This window comes from Chaetomium fimeti (genome assembly GCF_033439085.1).
Source record: "Chaetomium fimeti strain CBS 168.71 chromosome Unknown B0H64scaffold_7, whole genome shotgun sequence".
NCBI lineage: Eukaryota > Fungi > Ascomycota > Sordariomycetes > Sordariales > Chaetomiaceae > Chaetomium > Chaetomium fimeti.
The window spans coordinates 1,825,449-1,843,536 of NW_026944335.1; the positions used below are offsets into that span (position 1 = coordinate 1,825,449).

The window sequence follows — 18,088 nt, forward strand, 5'->3', positions numbered from 1 at the left end:
GAATATATTGTCTTAAGAATCCGATGCTGCTTCTCTGTGTTTGCCTCCATTTTCAGTACACATGCGTGTAAGTGCGTGCGTGGGGGAAGCGGTGAGGTTCCTGCATGAAACACCTACAGTCACATCATCCGGTGGAGTTGCGCTCTTAAAGGCCAATCTTTACCTCCAATCCGTCCACCGATATAAACTAGGTCCCTAACACCCACCTCCCATGAAACAGCCCCTACCAATAATGGAACAGAAAAACGAAAACCCCGTCATCTCGGCCGACACACTCTCCGGCCAGAGGCTCCACATCCCCGATCTCCGCCCGGCGTTCGCCGCGTGGAAACAGGGCGTCAACCCCCTGCACCCACAGGTCAAGCAGGCCGTCGATGCCCGGCTAGGAGAGATCATCGAGAACGAGAGGGCGCTGGCCAAGATCAGAGCGGTTGATATCGCGCTCTTTGCCTCCGGGTATGGGATCACCTCCCCGATATATGATGCGCCCCAAAAGGAGTAGAAGACTTACAGCCCCCACGGCGCAGGTGGGTTCCCGACGCGCCGTACGCCGACCTGGAGACGGTCGCCTTCTACTGCGTCTGGCTGTTCCTGTGGGACGACGCCATCGACGGCGGGGGCGCGGGCATCGAGGGCAGGGGCGACAAGGCGGCGGCCGAGTACTGTCGGCAGTCGATCGTCTTTGTGGAGCATTCCCTTGGTTTGGGCGAGCCCGGGGCTCCCGCGCCGGTGGCGCCGACGAAGGTTTGTGAGAGCTTTGCCGAGGTGGGCAGGCGCGTGGCTGGGTACTGCGGGCGGGAGGAGAGGAGGGTGTTTTTGGGCATCTGAAGGAGTATATGGGGGCGTGTGTGACTGAGTATCGGTGGAGGTTGTCGGGGAGGGTGCCGAGTGTGGGGGAGTTCTACTCGTGGCGGTTGGGGACGTCGTCGGTGGATGCTGCGTTGGATCTTACAAGGTTGGTATTTCTAGGAGGGCCAAGTTGTGATTATGGATTCGATGCTGACAGCCTTTTAGGATCATCAACGGCATTGTTCTCCCTCGCGAAACTCTCGAATCTAAGGAACTGGCCGTCATGAGCCGTTGCGTCAACAAGCTCCTCATCCTGTAAGACTATGTCGTTTCTGTCCGCGAGAAAGACTGGGCAGCCCAACTAACATGGCTACTTCAGGATCAATGAGTTGTTCTCGCTCAAAAAAGAGTTGGTAAGCACACTATTATGTTTCGTGATCCACAGCTTAGAGCCTGTTTTGCTAACTTGTTTTAGAAGGATGGTGCATTTGGAAACCTAATACCCATCACCATGCGAGCAATGGACTCGGACTTGGACGGCGCAACGCAAAGCTTGATACAAGACATCCACAAATGTGTCAGAGACTTTGATAATAACGCCTCGGTTCTCCAAAAAGATGGCGTGATGGAGGAGGAACACCTAAGGCGACTCGTTGGGGCCTACCAGGCTGTTGACACGAGTACGCTCAACTTTTCCATCCACAGCCCCCGGTATGGTCTTCACAAGGACAAGCAGGAGGATGGTTCATTTGTGGTCACTCTATGAAGGATGACTGAGGGGGTTATGGTTGTTGAATACTGGCCAAGATATCCGCTTCTAATTGTTCAGTTCCTGGTCCACAAACTCGTACACGGCACGCACGCCTGCCTTCTGCTTGTATATAGTCACGCCTGCGCTGCTAGCCCGGCAAAACGGGCACATGGTAGCCGTCCCACTTTCTTTCATGCTCTCATAACAGCTGGGGGTTGCCAGACCAGTTAGCAATCACCCATGACTTGAGACGTGATTGAGAGTGAAACGTACTCGTTACAGACCCAATGTGTAGTCCCTTCTTTAAAGTCGCGGCTGCTCTTATCTGCCCCCAGGCTGCCGGAGAAGCAGTAGATGACGACGGAGTTCTGGCAAGAGGTTAGTTCCACTTCGTCCTCCACAGAACTGAGTCCGCTCACGGTAAACTGTTGGCACACTGGGCAGTTCATGCTTGCGAATGATTCGAGGGGATTATTTGGTGGTAAGTGAACGAGATATCTTCTTCGGGAGGTGGCTAGAATGTTGCTGGCTAAAGAATCAATACATTCAATTCAAGTCGGATGAAGAGCATACGCTTTTTATACTAAACTCCAAACCCACCGTGCAGCCTTGCTGGTTGGATCCTCCGCAGGTAGACTACGATACTGGGCAAGTCCACCGAGTTCATGGCCAATACATGAACAGTAATGCCTAGATGAGGCTGTCTCGGGGTTGTCTCTGTACTAACTAGCCCAAGGCGCAGCTATGGAAGGATGCCGGTGCAGTGTGCATCGCCGAGTTGCCTTCTCGAAGCGGTAATACACCCGGCGGGGTTATGGTGTGCCTTGCTTGCACCTGGTCAACGATGAGCACAGGTCTTTGGCTCGAGCGGTGCGGGCCGTCCCAGATATGGAGACGAACCATCCCTCTCACGTCACACTGGGGAGTGAGATGTGGAGTGTAACATTCTGGCAGTCGTGGGTTGTCCGGAGATGTTGTCAAAATGCGGGGCTCTTTCCAACTTGAGCAATCGCCCATCAATCATCCCCCATCAAAGCGGGTGTGGAACCTCGCTTACAAACGGGTGGCCGAAGTAGTGTAGGTGCCTTACGAATACCGACACCACTTCAACTTCACTAACGATCTCGATTCCTGATATCAAGCCGCATACCGAGTTCGCGCCATTACATCTTACCACAAATCCAGATCCCAACATCGTTTTCCCGAAATACCAAACTGTCACCCACAATGGCAGGCTACCCCTCCCCGCTGGCGGGTTATGAGAACGCCCCACCTCTGCCCGAAGAGCGGGCCGAAGATGGCAAGAGCTTCCGGAACCCGCAGACCGGCGTGCTCAGCAGTGCGTACCAAAGATTTACTGAACCTCTCGACAACGGCCCCAAGGGCGGGTTGTAAGCTATTTCCCTTACTGGCCCTTCCACCTCAACATTACCTGACCATCCCCGTACCACTCGCGAAACTAACTGGGCCAAAAGTGACATCCACATCTACTACTTCCAGAACAACCCAGAACGTACGCGCAACATCGAACTTACCTAGTCGAAGTAACCTAACCCAGCACACCAAAACCGAAAACTAATAATACCCCCCCCCCCCCATTAAAGAAACAGAATACGCGCGCGCCCTGAGGGAGCGCATCCGGCGCGAGTTCCCGGAGCTGCGGGTGTACGCGCTGTGGGACCGCCCGATCGGCCCCCACCCGGTCGCCATGTTCGAGGTGAGCGTGCACTCGCCCGCCCAGTTCGGCGCCGTCGTCGCCTGGCTGGCCGTCTGGCGCGGCCCGCTCTCCGTGCTGGTCCACCCCAACACCACCGAGCCCGAGACCGACCTGCCCGCCGCTGACCGCGAGCGCCGAAACCACACCGACCGCGCCATCTGGATGGGCGAGCGCTTGCCGATAGATGTTGCTGTTTTTGGCCGGGTGAGTGGTTAGTTAGTTGGGGGGTGGGGCGTCTGCTGGGTCTGCTGGCGGTGCTGGAGGGACGGCGCCGGCTTGAGCCTTGAGCCTTGAGCGGGGTGGTGGGAATTATCTAACGGATGTTCATGAGGGGAAGACGGAGGGGACAGGCGCGGTGAGATCCCGCCGGCTCTCTACGCGCCGGTGGCTTCAGAAAAGTCCCCAATAAGAACGCCAGAAACGGCATCCTTCAAGGCTGGCATTGTCGATGGGAAAGTGACCTTTGGCACCACGCGTCTCGGGGGATCGCGAAATGAGCTCCCGGCGGCGTCGAGTTCCACCGCGGCTGACATGCATGCGGGAAGAAATCAGGGGCGGCAAGGAATGACACCCGTCCATTCCAGCGATTCGGAACCCCTGAAGCGGAATTTTGTTCTCGATGGGAAAGTTTCCTGGGAACAAGTAACGGTTTGGTTATTTTCGGAGCTCTTCACCACGGGAGGGTCGAGCCGTTTGCCGAACTGTCGGTCAAATCCGAGAGGTCTCAAGTTCCAATTACGAACGGACCATCTCTCTCGTCCGGTATCAAACCTCCTCCGATCTCGCGTTGCATGCCCTGCTCAGCCTTCCGCTTCCCAGTCACGAGCTGATTGGTTTCCTCCGCACCTCGACTTTTAACCTATTGGTCAATGGGACCTTGGCAGCTTGGGGAATTCGGTATCTGTATCAAGGTTGACGCCCACGCTCAGCTGGCAGGGATCTTAACCACACCTTCACCAGGGGTATCTCCATGCCAAGAACAAGAAGGCTCTGTGACACGGCTGCTCGAGAAAGCCGCCTCGGGCCTCCGCCATGCCCCTTTCGGAAGGGCGTCGCGAAGGCCGTCCTGGCAGCTGGGGAGGACCCTCTCCTGTCAGTTTGCTTCGGCAGACCCTTTCCGTGTTGTGGCGTTCGTGCCTGGACGAGGCGCGCAGATGGCCCCTCCCGCATGGCACACCATCTCGTGCCGCTCCCCTCAGCTTTTTTTTCCCCTTCTCGAGGCTTCGTTGCGCAATTCGGCCTGTGTGAAGCCCGGGGTACCCTTCGGGAAGACGCTGTCCCTTAGTGCCGTTCTTTCGTTGACTGTTTCTTGCTGATCTTGTCACACACTTGTTGTGTACTTCGGACATACATACTTTACCTTCCTTTTCGATACCATGATGAGCCAAACACGCCTCTCGGCGGCCGTACTGGCTCTCGCCGTTGGTTCGGCGAGGGCAAGCTCAATCCTCTATGTGACCGACATGCCTGCGTACGAAGCTCTGGTAAAGCCAACCCCAACATCTCCTCCCCGTCCCTCCAACCAGGACTGACCGAGCAACACGTCAAGGCACCATGCGCCCAGTCGGCCCTCAAATACAACGTCCAGTCGCAAACCTACGACGCATGTCCCGAAGCCGTATCGGAACTCCAGTCATGTGTTTGCACCAAGAACAACAATTTCAGATCCATCTCGTCCCAGATTTCCTCCTCGATTAGCTCTTCGTGTGGATCGACTGCCAGCGAGGACCACGCCTCGGCTCAGAGTGTATGGCCGGTTCAAAATCGAGGAGCAAGCCAAGCGTGCTGACTCTCTATTAGATTTTCAACGCCTACTGTGACCCAAGCGTAACAGTCTCGTTCCCGACTCCGACCGCTGTCAGTGTCTACATCACGGATATCCCCGAGTACGACTACCTGGCACCATGCGCGAAGAGCGCTGTCAGTTACGGGATTGGGTAAGTTTTGACCGCCCGAATCCATATGAACACCTACCAGTTAGCGGCAGTAACTGACAATGAAAACAGAACGATGGTAAGCTATGCGTTTCGGACTCACTGAGCCACCTCGATCCGCTAACTTGCAGCCCAGACCTATGACAAATGCCCGACGGATGCGCCTGCGCTGGCGAGCTGTGCCTGCAAGAAGAACCAAAACTCGCTCGTCGTCAGTCAGGAAATCAACTCGTCGGCAAAGTATTCATGCTCCGGGCAATCGGCCGATGTCTCGTCGGCGCAGGCCATTTTTGCTGCGTACTGCGCCATGAACGACGGCACGACCAAGTTTCCTGTCCCAACCAAGCCCCCCGGCGACAGTAAGTCGACAAGACAACAATGCTAGCGCACCCCAATCATTTGCTGACGAGACAGTGACGTACTACATCACGGATCTGCCGGGGTACAGCTCTCTTGCCCCATGCGCGGCGTCGGGGCTCCGTTACGCTGTTCAGTCTGTAAGTATATGTAGCGCATCTCGACAGGAATAGAGGGCACTTCCAGCCACAGCCGACTGACAACCTTTTAAGCAAATGAACGACTTGTGTCCCAGTGGCCCACAGGCTCTTGCCTCGTGTGTGTGCCTCAAGGAGGGCATGACCCTGGAGGTTCTGAAAGTGATTACCTCGTCCGTCAAGTGGGAGTGCTCTTCGACCGCTACCGAAGATGTCTCCTCCGCCGTTTCCGTAAGTTCCCTGGAGATGCGAGCTGGTAGTCGTCGGATCGCTGACAGACCGACCAGGTTTTCAACTATTACTGCAGCGCTGCTGAAGCAAAGGTGACGGCTGCTGGTGTTTCCAACTCGATAGAGCAGACGTTCCCAGCGAGCCGTTCTATTACCGACGGCCCGAAAGAGACGGGAAATGGCAACAACGGTAACGGTGGCAACGACAACGACAACGGGGACGGCGGCGGATCGGACGGCTCAACCGAAGGGGGCGACGACGAGGATTCAGGCGGGTCCAACACGGCCGTCATCGTCGGTGCTGTAGTTGGTGTCGTCGGCGGCCTTGGTCTGATCGGAGCCATTATCTTCTTCGTGCTCCGGGCGAGGAAGAACCGGCCAGATTCGCTGCGTATCCCGGACAACGGACCCAACGACGTTCCTCTCGGCCCGTACGGCGGCAAGGCAGAACTGGCCAGTGACTCAGTCGCCGCGCCACGCCCTCCGAGCCCGTCCCCCAGCACACTCAAGGTCGGCGCCATCCCTGGCCGCTCCAGCACAGTATCGCCCGTCTCCGCCAATACCACCGGCGCTTTTGCCCCGCCTCCGAACAACCAAGCCGAACTCAGCGGGCAGGCAGCGTTCTTCCCGCCCATGCCCAACCGTCCCGAGCTGCACAATCAACACACAGCCACGCCGCCGTCTCTCTCTCCAAACAGCCAGGGCCAGAGCGCCGGGTTTGCTGCTCCGTCACCAAACGCACCGGAACTCTATGGCCAAGGCGCGCCGTCACCCAACCGGCCCGAGCTGCAAGGCCCAGGCGCCATGGTCCTGCCATCTCCACACGCCCCCGAGCTCTACGGCCAAGGTGCTCCTTCGCCTAACCGACCAGAACTCCAAGGCCAGGGCGCCATGGCCCAACCATCCCCGCACGCTCCTGAGCTCTACGGCCAAGGGGCGCCAGCGTCCAACCGGCCCGAGCTCCAGGGCCAGGGCGCCATGTACGCCGCCACGCCGGCCAACATGTCCGAACTGCAGGGCCAGGGCTCACAGTACCACAACGCCAACCCCAACCGACCGGAGCTGGCAGGCCAATACAGCTACCCACCGCAGCAGCAGCAGCAGCAACAACAGTCCCCTTATCAACAACATCAACAATACCCACCCCAACAATCACCACACATGCAGCCCTACTCACCCCAACACCCCCCCTACGACCAACAACAGCAACAACAACCACAACAGCACCAATACCAATACCAACAGCAGCAGCAACAGCAACCACAACAACAGCAACAATACCCCTCCCCAACCCCGTCACCGCACCCCCCGCAGATGCAACCGGGCTACCAGGCCTACAACCCGGCTGGTACACCGCCCCCCGGGGGTGTGTACGGTCAGCAGCAGCAGCAGCAGCCACAGGCGTCCTGGCAGGCGGGGCCGGTGCCGGATTTGCATGAGATGGATGAGGGGAGGGCGGGGAGGTGATTGTTATGAGGTGTGTGTATGAAGTGCAGGTATATGAGGTGGAGGTATGAGGTGTGTATTGGATTGGAGGTGGCTGCTTGGTGGGATGGGATGATGGGATGGGATGGGATGATGGGATGGGGGTGTGTGAATATTTGGGTACCTAATTAGATGTGGTGACATTTTGTGTGTGTATATTTAATGTGAGCATTTGAGACTGTGGTTGTGGTTGTTAGTGGTGTGGTGCAGTTGAGAGCGTGCTCTTTGAGTGATGGAAGCCGATGAGTGCGCTTGTTTTAAGAGCCTGGACTAGCTGTCGCATGTGTGTGGAATGAACAAAGAAGTATGGATGACAACAGTGAGATTATAGGTATTTTTGAACCGTTAGGGTAGCATAAACCTATGGTTAGGGTCATCAACAATCTTTGTCGTGAGGTCCCGTTGTGAGTCTGGAAACGGAAAGCGACTCCATTTTCAACCAGGGGGCCTCGCCAAACAGCCTCGCACAGACCATTGGAACCGCTGGCACGCTTGGTGGCTGGTCTCGACGTTTGTGTCATTGCCCCATAAAATCTGTGCTATGTTGATTGGCTGCCGCGTCAAAGCTCCCGCGGCTGGACCAGTTCTTGCCGAAAACAGCTTGGCCGGTGAGAAAGGCTCCCAAACTCGAAGCTCTCTTTCAAAGAAAAACTCACTCCAAACAATCACGCGATTTCACCTCGACCGAGAACCGCATCGATTTCCATCTCCTGTCATCTTCATTTCCGACGACAAACCGACTAGTTCGTCAATCTTGAGACCCACATATGCACTGATTAACCCAGGCCGCGAAACACGATGGCGGCGGCCGAGGTCGACCTCGCCTACCTCTCGACGCATGCCGGCGTGCCAGAGCTCGACCTCGATGCGGTTGTAACCGCGCCGACAGTAGACCTTGTCGCCTCGGTGCTGGGCGCCATTGTTACCAAGCTGCGCGACCTCGAGCAGGAAAAATTCCAACTTGGTGTCGAGCTGGAAGCCGCGTACAGAGGCGCAGAATCAAGATGCGAGCAGTTCAAAGCCACCAGTGATAAAGCCCTAAAGGACGTGGAGGAAGTTCGGCAGAAACTTCAAAATGAAGGCAAGTTTGCGCTTTGGCAATTCTTCCTCCACGGAGTGTTGGCTAACATGCTGTCAACACAGAGACCGCCCGCCGAGCGCTTGAGAATGAACTCCAGACCCTCAAATCCTCTGGGACAACGTCGCTTTCCGAAATCGATACTCTTCGGACACGCATCGCCTCGTTAGAGACCTCCAATCGCGAGACCCTTGCGATCGTCGATTCTAAAACGACCGCGAACGCGAGCCTAGCCGAGGAGCTGCAGAAACAGCACCAGAAGATCCTGAAGCTCAATCAGGAGATTACCACCTTAAATCAGTCCGTGCAGTCCGCCCAGACGGCTGCAAATTCCGCCAAATACCGCGAGGGGTCTCTCAAGCAGGAGCTTGAGCTCTCGAAAAAGAACAACGACTGGTTTGATGCAGAGCTCAAAACCAAAACGGCCGAGAGCCTCAAGATTCGGAAAGAAAAGGGTGCCCGGATTGCAGAACTGCAACGGCAAAACGAAGATGCCCTCTCTAACATCGAGTCGCTGACCCGAACCGAGCAGCAACTGCGCAAGCGGCTAGGGGAGGCTCAGTTAAAGGCGGAAGAAGCCCTGACCAAGGTGCAACAGCTGCAAGAATCTGCGGCCCGCGCTGAGGAGAGCTTCAGGCAGGAGCTGGAGTCATCAAAGCGTCTGGTTGAGTTGAAAGACCAACAGTCGCAAACGCACCGCAATCGTCTGAAGGAGGTGGAACTTCGGCTCGAACAGGTCAAGGACGATGGCGCTGAAGAGATCCGGCGCGTACGCCGCGAGCTAGAGAAGGAGAAGGAGGACCACTCCCAGACGGAGCAACAGATGCAGGAGCTCCAGACCGAAGCGGACCGTCTCAGGGCCGTCGTCGATTCTAATGGCGTACCGGGCTCAGCACCGCAAACTCCCCGCGCCAATGGCTCCTTCTTGGCTCGCCCGTCCTCGCCATTCGGCACCCCGGCGTCGATGCGCGGCAAGGCGTCGCACCGTGTCACCGAGACCCTCGAAGAACTCTTGAAGGTGAAGGCCCAACTCACCGGGGAGCAGCGTCGGAGTCAAAAGCTCCAAGAGGAGCTCGACGACGCGCTCGGTATCTGGGAGGCTAAAATGCCCGAGTACGAAGAAACAGTGGCTGAAAACGAACGTCTTCGGCATGAATCGGCCCACATGTCGGAGCTTGCAGAGCAATCTTACGAGCAGCGGGATGCTGCCGTCAAGATCGCACGCAAAGCCGAGGGCGCTGCCGCCGCCGCCCAGGCTGAGATCAAAATCCTGCAAACACAACTCCGCGACCTCAGCACGCAGATCCACGTCCTCATCTTCAATATCCATGCCCGCGAGAAGGGCTTGGACCAGCTCACCGACGAGGAGACGGCCCAATTCGAGCGACTTCAGCGCGGCGAGGTCGCCGAGCATGCGTTGGACGACATGTCCGACACACACCGCTTCATTACCGAGAGGTTCACTGCCTTCAGGGACATCTTCGAGTTGCAGGAGAAGAATGAGGCGTTATTGAAGCTCACCCGGGAACTGGCCACCAAGATGGAGAACGAGGAGGCCTTGGCCGCCAAACAGCAAGCAGCTCAGGATCATGAAGAGGTTCAGGAACTCCGGGGTACGATCTCGGCGCTCCAGGATGAGGTGCAGTCCATCACGGTGCGGATGAAGAGTTATATGACCGAGCGCGACATGTTCCGCCGTATGCTGCAGCAGAAAGCGTCGTCATCCGAAATCCAGCAAGCTCTTGGCCTTCCCCGGGAAAGTGGCCAGCGCGAGGTCCTCGCTAGCATTGAACAACCCCCGCAAGCCGATGAAGCGAACTTGGCCGTGGCCTTTAGGGAATTGCAGGCGCATTTCGACTCTTACCGCAACGACCAGTCCACGGACAGAAACGCCATGAAAGATCAAATCGAGAAGCTGTCGACTGAGAAGGGGTCCCTCCAGAGCGAAGTCTCCCGCCTTTCGAGCAAGCTCACCCTTTCGACTGAGCGCTACGAGATGCTAGAGTCGAATTTCAAGGCCCTGCAGAACGAGAAACAGGAGCTGCAGAAACGGAACCAGTCTCTCTCCGAGTCAGCTGCGAAGCAGGACATGCGCACTCAGCAAGTGGCCGAGGACCTCGTCGAGGCTCGCGGCCTAGCCGAGAGTCTGCGGAGTGAAAGTGCGAACCTTCGGGCCGAGAAGAAGTTGTGGAAGACCATCCAAGATCGTCTCAGCCAGGACAATGAGAACCTCGCGCAGGAGAAGGCGAAGCTCAACGGCATGGTCTCGACTCAACAGTCACTCTTCAACGAGCGTGAGCTGGCCGAGTCGGAGACGAGGCGCAGGCTGCAAGCCCAAATCGACTCTTTGGACGGTGAACTCGCCACCACGAAACGCAAGCTCTCCGAGGAGATGGAGGAGGGCAAGAAGATCCATCTTCGAAAGGAGTTCGATGCTCAGCAATTCCAAAAGCGGATTGACGAGCTGACCTCGATGATCGGGCAAATCAAGGAGGAGAATGTTCAGGTGAAGACGACCCGAGACCATCTTCAGGCTCGCGTCGGCGAGTTGGAAATTGAGCTTCGGAACGCCCAGGAGCGCGCCGAGCGTCTCCGTCCTCTGCCCACTCCGAGACCTGGGACCCTCAACGAACAATCCGCGACCGAACACGAATCCCAAGCCCGTATTGAGGAATTGGAGAACGAGGTCCAGGAGCTCAAGAATAGCCTGGACCTCCTCAATGTTCAGCTTGATAACGCGAAGCAGCAGGCTGAGCAGTTCAGGCAGCTCAGCAGAGACATGGAGGAAGAGCTCACAAGCCTCAACGAGTCCCACGACCAGTACCGCGAGGAAATGGATGCGTCACTCGCGACGAAGACGAACGCTGCTAACGAGCTACAACAACGTGTCGAGGCACTCACCATGGAGCTCTCCAATTCGAACAACGAGCTTAACATGCTCCGGGATTCACAGGGCGACGTCGTTAGGAAGTATGAGGAGAAGGAGAGGATGCTCAATAACGACATTACTCGTCTGAAGGACGAGGAAGAGCGCTACAAGGAAACCGCGCGATTCCACCACCAAGACCTGCGTGCGCAAGCCGAGATCGCCACCAAGGCTCAACAAGATTACGAGCAGGAGCTCGTCAAGCATGCCGAAGCTGCCAAGCTTCTGCAACAGATTCGCGCTGAGCATAATGAGCTCAGGACCCAGTCCGCTGGGTGGAGGGCTGAGGCAGAATCCGCCAAACTCTCTCTCGCCCAGAGCGAACAGTCCTGGGAAGAGCGCCGCCAACAGCTCGAGCAGGAGATTTCGGAGATCAAGACGAGGCGAGAGGATGTGGACGCACAAAACAAACTGTTGCACAAGCAGCTCGATAGCGTCACGGCCCAAATCACTTCGTTGCAGCAGAACCGGGCTCACGCGGATGGCGACGGCCCGTCGCCTTTGGTTGCGGACACCGCAACCGAGGGTCTCCGCGAGTTGAACAACTACTTGCGCCGCGAGAAGGAGATCCTCGAGGTTCAGTACGACATCAAGCTCCAGGAAGCCAAACGACTCCAACAACAAGTCGAATACTCTCAATCGCAACTTGATGAGGCTCGTCTCAAGCTTGACCAGGAACGCAGGGCCCACGCCGATAGCTCCAGGAGCTCCCTTACCCACAAGGAGCTCATGGACAAGCTCAACGAGCTCAACCTTATCCGCGAAAGCAACGTGACCCTCCGCAACGAGAACCAGCGAGCTCAGGCTCAACTTGTGAAGAAGTCAGAGAAGATTTCAGAGCTAGAGGCTAGGATCCAACCTCTCGAGGCTCGCATCTCCGAACTTGACCTCGACATGGGCTTCAAGGAGCAGGAAATCCGGCAGCTTCAGGAGGCTCGCGAGGGCTTGCAGAAGAGGATCGAGTCGATCCTCAGCAAGTACGGTCAAGCTGACCCCCAGGAGGCGGAACAGCTGAAGGAGACCATCGCGAGTCTCGAAGCGGAGCGGGATGCCCTCAAGCAGTCCGAACAGTCGCTGCAGCAGAAGGTTAAGGAGACTGAGGAAACCTTGGAGACAAAGACAAGCGAATGGAAGACGATGAAGGAACGTTTTGCCGAGGACTTCAAGACGCGCTTTAGGAGCATGAAATCTCAGCGCGATGAGGCTAATGTCGAAAAGAATACTCTCCAAGGCAACCTCGACTCGGTCAACGAACGGTTGGCCGGCGTGGAGAAGGAGCTTGAGGCAGCCAAGCAAGAGCTGGGCACTCTCACCGAGAAGAACCAGACCCTCGAGCAGCAGGCGCAACAAGCGGCAGCCCCTCCGGCAGATGAGCAGCCTCCGGCCGTGGCGGATTCAACCCAGGCCGCAGAACTTACCCAACAGCTCGAGAGCCTGAGGCAGGAACTGGAAACAGTCTCGTCACAAAAAGCCACGGCCGAGGCCCAAGTCGAACAGCTTCGGGGCGAACTCGCTACTGCCATTAGCGAACGCGACCAGGCGCTGGCACAGTCCTCGGCAGCAAACGCTGGCGAGGTTGCCATGGCCGATGTCGCTGTCGCGCCGTCTCAAGTGGCTAATGGCCTCACTGACGAAGAGCGGAAGGCTCTGGAGGAAAAGATCGCCGCTGCCGAAGCCAAGGCAGCTGAATTCGAAGCCAAGGCCAGGGAGCTTGAGGAGCAGTCTGACAACATCATTAAGCAGCGGTCCGATAAGATGAAGAATGCGCTGAACAAGAAGCTCACGGAGTCGAAGGAGGCAATGGAGAAGCAGGCCCAAGAAGAGAAGGAGAAGCTGCAAGAGGAGTTCAACCTCAAGCTTCAGCAAGAGCTGGCCATCGCCAAAGCCGAACACCAGACTGCTGCCCCCAAGAACGGCGTGCCCTCCACGCCTGTCAAGCCGTCGACCGAGACGAACCCTCCGCAAACGCCTGCGGCTGACTTCAGCTCCTTGAATGATGCGCAAATCCGGGAGATTGTCGCCAACAACCCAACCGTTTCCAGCATTGTCAAGTCCAATGTCAAGAGGATGGTGGCCGCTGAGGCGAAGAAAGCCAAGGATGAGGCTGAGGTAACGGTAAAGGCCGAGTACGAGCAGAAGATTGTCAGCGCGCGGGAGCAGTCGAGCGCTTTGGCGGAGAAGAAATCGGCACTCCGCATCAACATGCTCGACAGGCAGGCTAAGACGGCACTAGCTAAGATTTCGGTCGTCGAGACGGCGGTCAAGGACACGCCACAGCGGCCTGTGGTCGAGGTGTGGAACATTGCCAAGGACGCGAAGCCTCCTGCTCCGGCGCCTCCTGCAGCTCCTGCTGCCGCACAAGCACCTGTCACGCAAGCAGCGGCGACTCCTCCGGCTCCTGCTGGTACGCCCCCAGCGACTGCGGGCCAGGCGGGCCAGGCTCCTTCAGGTATGTTCCCATCCCCCGAATCCGTATTGGCACTCGACACGGATGCTAACACTTCACCAGCTGCACCCGTCAAAGAGGAACCCAAACCCGCGGCATCCGCGGCGGGCCCTCAGACCGCGCTCCCGCAGCCGGCGAAACCGACCACCGGAATCCCGACCCCGGCTGTCAACAACCCCTTCGGCGCACCCGCTACTGCCCCGACCAGCAGCCTCCCGCAACCCGCCGCGGCCCAACCCCAAGCTCAGCAGCAACAACAACCGCAGCAGGGTCAGCAGGGCCAGCAGGGACAGCAGCCGCGAGGCATCCCGGTCCCCGCTGGGCGTGGTGGCGGCGGCGGAAACCGTGGCAGAGGAGGTGTGTACCAAGCCGGCCCAGGCCGCGGCGGTCAAGGACAGCGCGGGCGGGGCGGATTTGGTCGTGGCGGTGCTGGCGGTGGTGGTGGCGGTGGTGGGCTGAACCCTGGTGCTGGGGACTTTACGCCCACCGGCGGTGCCGGGAACAAGAGGCCTAGGGATGGGGCCGACGGGCCTGGGGATGGTGGGGGTAGAGGGGGGAAGAGAGCTCGGGGTGGCGGGTGATCGATCGATCACCTATCGATCGCTAGCTGGGGTTGGTGGGTTGGTGGGTGAAGAAGGGTGGTGATGGCTGGCTATGTTGATGATGGGAGCTGGTATGAGTGGGATATCTTGGTCTTTTTGCCTAGGAATGGAACGGGAGATACCAGAGCATCGAAGGCGACGTGGGCTAAGGAGATGGAACAAGGAGGGGATGAAAAGGCAGCGGGGGGAAAAGACTGCTACAATTGCATGAGCTCCTTTCTCTCTCTTTTCTCTCTATCGCTTTGTATTATTTTATCTTGCTTGTTCTCTTGCATGGACAGGGCATGGCTCATTTGTTTGCGAGGAGCGAGGTGGGAAGAAGGGAATGGACACGTTTTTTCGGCTGGCTGGGTTGTCTTTTGGAGTTTAAGGGAATGGTAATACATGTGGACATTGAGCATTACTCGGGTTGAAACAAGTGAATGTGGTGCTGTCGCTGTCCCTAGAGTTGTTGTCATCTTGCCGTGGTGTTGTCACCGTGTGGTCTTCAAAGCAGAGTGACGCCATATACATCGCCAACGGGTGCTCAGTCATCCTCCCGTTTCCTAAGTCGGTCTCTCATCTAATACATACTCCTGCGAGAGGCGACCACGGCTGTCTCGTCGCTCTCTGTTCTGTGACAAACAATCCCACTCGACGCCTCAACAGCAGCTCCCAGTCTACACAGCACCGCCGAATTCTTGTTCACAACGCTGCGGGCTACCCTGCCCGCTGTCTGATGACGAAACTGAGGCCTCCTTGAAGCTTCTCTGCATGAACATTACTGATATTCATAGCTCCCAGGCGAGCCTGCTCCTGCGGGTCTGCATGGATATCCTCGTGGGTCGTTTTGAGCCCCTCCCACAGGCGTGTATGCGAAGGAACGGGACTGGCGCATTAGCTCAAGGGTCAGGAACAAGTAACCGTCTGACGCCGGTGCGACGCAGGGATGAAGCACCCGTAGGGCTGACTGCTAGGCGGATCATCTCGGCAGTAGTGAAGGGTGCGGTTGGCTTCCTCGAGGGAGGTAGTTGAAACTGTTGAAACCAAGATGACAGCCCCACGCGGATCGATCTCCACGAGACTGGGTGAACATCAACTTCCATGATCAAACTTGACCGCGAAGCAAGAACCCGCAGCCGGTCCGGAGCCCAAAACAAAGCCGCCGGATACGGAGCAGGGCAATCTCTTTAAAACTCCGATGGAGAATTTGGAAGGAAGGTGAGAGAGCCGCGCTCAGACTAACTTGGAAGGGAAAAAGGAGGTGATGGAATGGAAGTTAATTTAATTCGAAGCCAATGGTACGGCAGAAGGTAAGTGCCGCTTTGACAGGATTCCAAAACCATGATATCAACTTGCTCCCAGTCTCGTGTTTGAAGAAGCGAACCTGGAAGCATTGGAGCCGTTGAGAGGCTCGCTCGCACTTGATCGAACCCGATTAGGAAGGAATTTGGGTGGAGCGAGTGAACCAATGACGGTTATCCATTGGCGACAAGGATTCATCCAGCGGCCGTTGCGTTCATTCCTCCCCGTCTCGTCTCTCACCGAACGAGGAAGGCTCGAGGAAGGTTGAGCAAGGATTTACTTCAGACGACAAACGCCCGATCCCGTGCAAGGCAGCAGTTTTGTTGGGACCCAAGCTCCGGCCGAAGGATGGATCTGGGGAAGGAAAGAAACCGTCGGTTGTCGCTCCTGCCGGTGGCTCTGGCAGCGCCTCTGCCGTTGAAGAGTGAGCCACAGGCACAGGGGGGTTGAGTGTCCGTGGGTTCCTTCCCGCCAAGTCGCCGATATCTCATCCGGACCCGACCGCTCTGTGGGGTCCGGGGTCTCGGTCCCCAACGAGCCCCCCCGGCACCAACTCACAACACCAAGATCGGCACGGCCACGATCGTGCACTTGATCACAGCCCACAACCAACAGAAGCAACACAAATCACCAACACCAACAAGCCAACTGCACTATTCTGCTGCAAGGTTAGCGTTTTGGCCGCCACTCAAGCACATTCAGCCCCACCTTAGCTCTGTTTCACTTCCCAACACCGGATTCTGTACAAATTACACACAGACACCCCCTTCAATATCCCCGGACCGGAGTCTTGGGGGCCGTGACACGGAATTGCAGTAGAAACCCCATGGAAGCAACAGTGGTAACGCACAAGGCCTTGGCTTTCAGCCCCCACCCACCAATTGCCAAAAAAATGAACGCCCGTTACATGGCAACGTTGATCCCCAAATGCACAGCGCTTGTGTTCGTTCCCCTTGCCCGTTCCAAATTGATGTCTGCACCAGCTGCTTAAAATACACGGAGGGGGAAAGGACCTCATCCAAATAAAGAAGACACCAAGCGCAATCAATTTCGCCACGGCTATGTAAAAATATACTCTTCTCTCCGACCTCCGTCGGAGACCTTCACCTGTCCGACGTTACGTCGTCGCAGGATAGAACCGAACGCCCCTTTTGCGCCTTCAGGTCGGCGATGTGACTAGCATCGGTGACGAGATCAAACACGGCCCCCGCCCGTGTGCCGTCCGGCAGAGCCATGTCTTTGGACAGACGAAACCCGCAGTGGACTTCGTAATGAAGCGCTAGCTCTGCATCGGCCCAGACCTCGCCTCCACCCCCTCACCGTACCAAAGAAGCCACCCTCCACCTCCTTGGGCTTCGCCGTCCTCCGACATAGCACCATCGTCCCTGGTAGGCCAACCTAACCGCCGCAGACCCCGACGAAATGGAACGACCGAAATGAACCCGCCCTCCAAGCTCAAGCACGGCACTGCATCTTCCACAGCTGTGCACTCGGCGTCGTGCGACCTTCCCAGAGTCGACGGCCGCGCAATGCTGTTGCCCTTTCCACGCCGCGGCGGCGCACGGCAGATCGCGACGGCGACACGTGGAGTGATCGCGGTGCACGCAGCCTTAGCCGTACCCAGTCGGAGGGAAAAACCACACACACACACACACACACCCAAGACACACGCGTGCACTCACCCAAAACCCGTACGCCGTAGACCGGCGCAAGCGCACCGCACCAAACCCCCATCCTCGCCTCCCCAAACAGCAGCCCCCGAGTAAAACAGCCGCCGTGCGACTTCGGCGACAGCGAGCGAAGCCGTGACCCCGTAAAATGCAGAGTGTGTGTGCGTCAAGTGCCGCCGGAGCCGACCGAGCGCGCGCACAACAAGCCCGCCCAGGCCAGTTTCGGCGCATGTGTACTTACTTACCCCCCCTTCTCTCCTCCCTAGTGCATAGGCGCTACGCATGCAAAGTGTCGGAGCAGTGACTCCTTCGCCGGCCTCACGGCGGAAGAGGTGCGGATTGCGGATCCTAACCCACTCTCGACCCCGAGGTCTCTCTCCGCAGCTTCCATGGCACCAGAGGTGGGCGCAGCAAAGGCGGAGGATCCACCGAGGTAGAAGAAGTCAGCGGGTATGAATAAGAGCCGCGAAACGAAACGAAACAAAAACCTCTCTACCTCGTGCACCCACCCCACCGTCTCGGACTACCCAGCGGCGTAGTCAGGAGAAACTCGACTAGGCATGTACAAAGTAAGACAAAACGAAACAAGACATTTTGCGTTGGCGCGGCACGGCAGTCAAGCGGGAACTAGAGAAACAGAGTGGGCAAAAACAAACTACCTATGTATACTAGTAAAAAAAAA

The 18,088-nt window shown here is 57.3% G+C and overlaps 3 protein-coding genes across 3 annotated transcripts; all 3 read left to right on the forward strand.

The window, feature by feature from the left end:
- Positions 1–232: 232 nt before the first annotated feature.
- Positions 233–1,555, forward strand: B0H64DRAFT_377137 (isoprenoid synthase domain-containing protein; the record flags this gene model as incomplete). Its single annotated transcript, XM_062802512.1, has 6 exons — positions 233–456; positions 528–744; positions 774–955; positions 1,015–1,104; positions 1,169–1,202; positions 1,265–1,555. 6 exons carry the CDS (start codon positions 233–235, stop codon positions 1,553–1,555), a joined length of 1,038 nt encoding a protein of 345 aa, XP_062656147.1.
- A 1,107-nt stretch (positions 1,556–2,662) lies between these two features.
- Positions 2,663–3,748, forward strand: B0H64DRAFT_233013 (DOPA-like domain-containing protein). Its single transcript, XM_062799753.1, has 3 exons — positions 2,663–2,928; positions 3,016–3,053; positions 3,145–3,748. The coding sequence occupies exons 1-3, from the start codon at positions 2,768–2,770 to the stop codon at positions 3,471–3,473; spliced, it is 528 nt and encodes a 175-aa protein (XP_062656148.1). The 5' UTR covers positions 2,663–2,767; the 3' UTR covers positions 3,474–3,748.
- A 782-nt stretch (positions 3,749–4,530) lies between these two features.
- Positions 4,531–7,520, forward strand: B0H64DRAFT_232835 (uncharacterized protein). The gene is made up of 8 exons (XM_062799752.1): positions 4,531–4,741; positions 4,807–5,004; positions 5,058–5,194; positions 5,264–5,270; positions 5,328–5,550; positions 5,606–5,688; positions 5,761–5,916; positions 5,973–7,520. Exons 1-8 carry the CDS (start codon positions 4,634–4,636, stop codon positions 7,380–7,382), a joined length of 2,322 nt encoding a protein of 773 aa, XP_062656149.1. The 5' UTR covers positions 4,531–4,633; the 3' UTR covers positions 7,383–7,520.
- Positions 7,521–18,088: the final 10,568 nt, after the last annotated feature.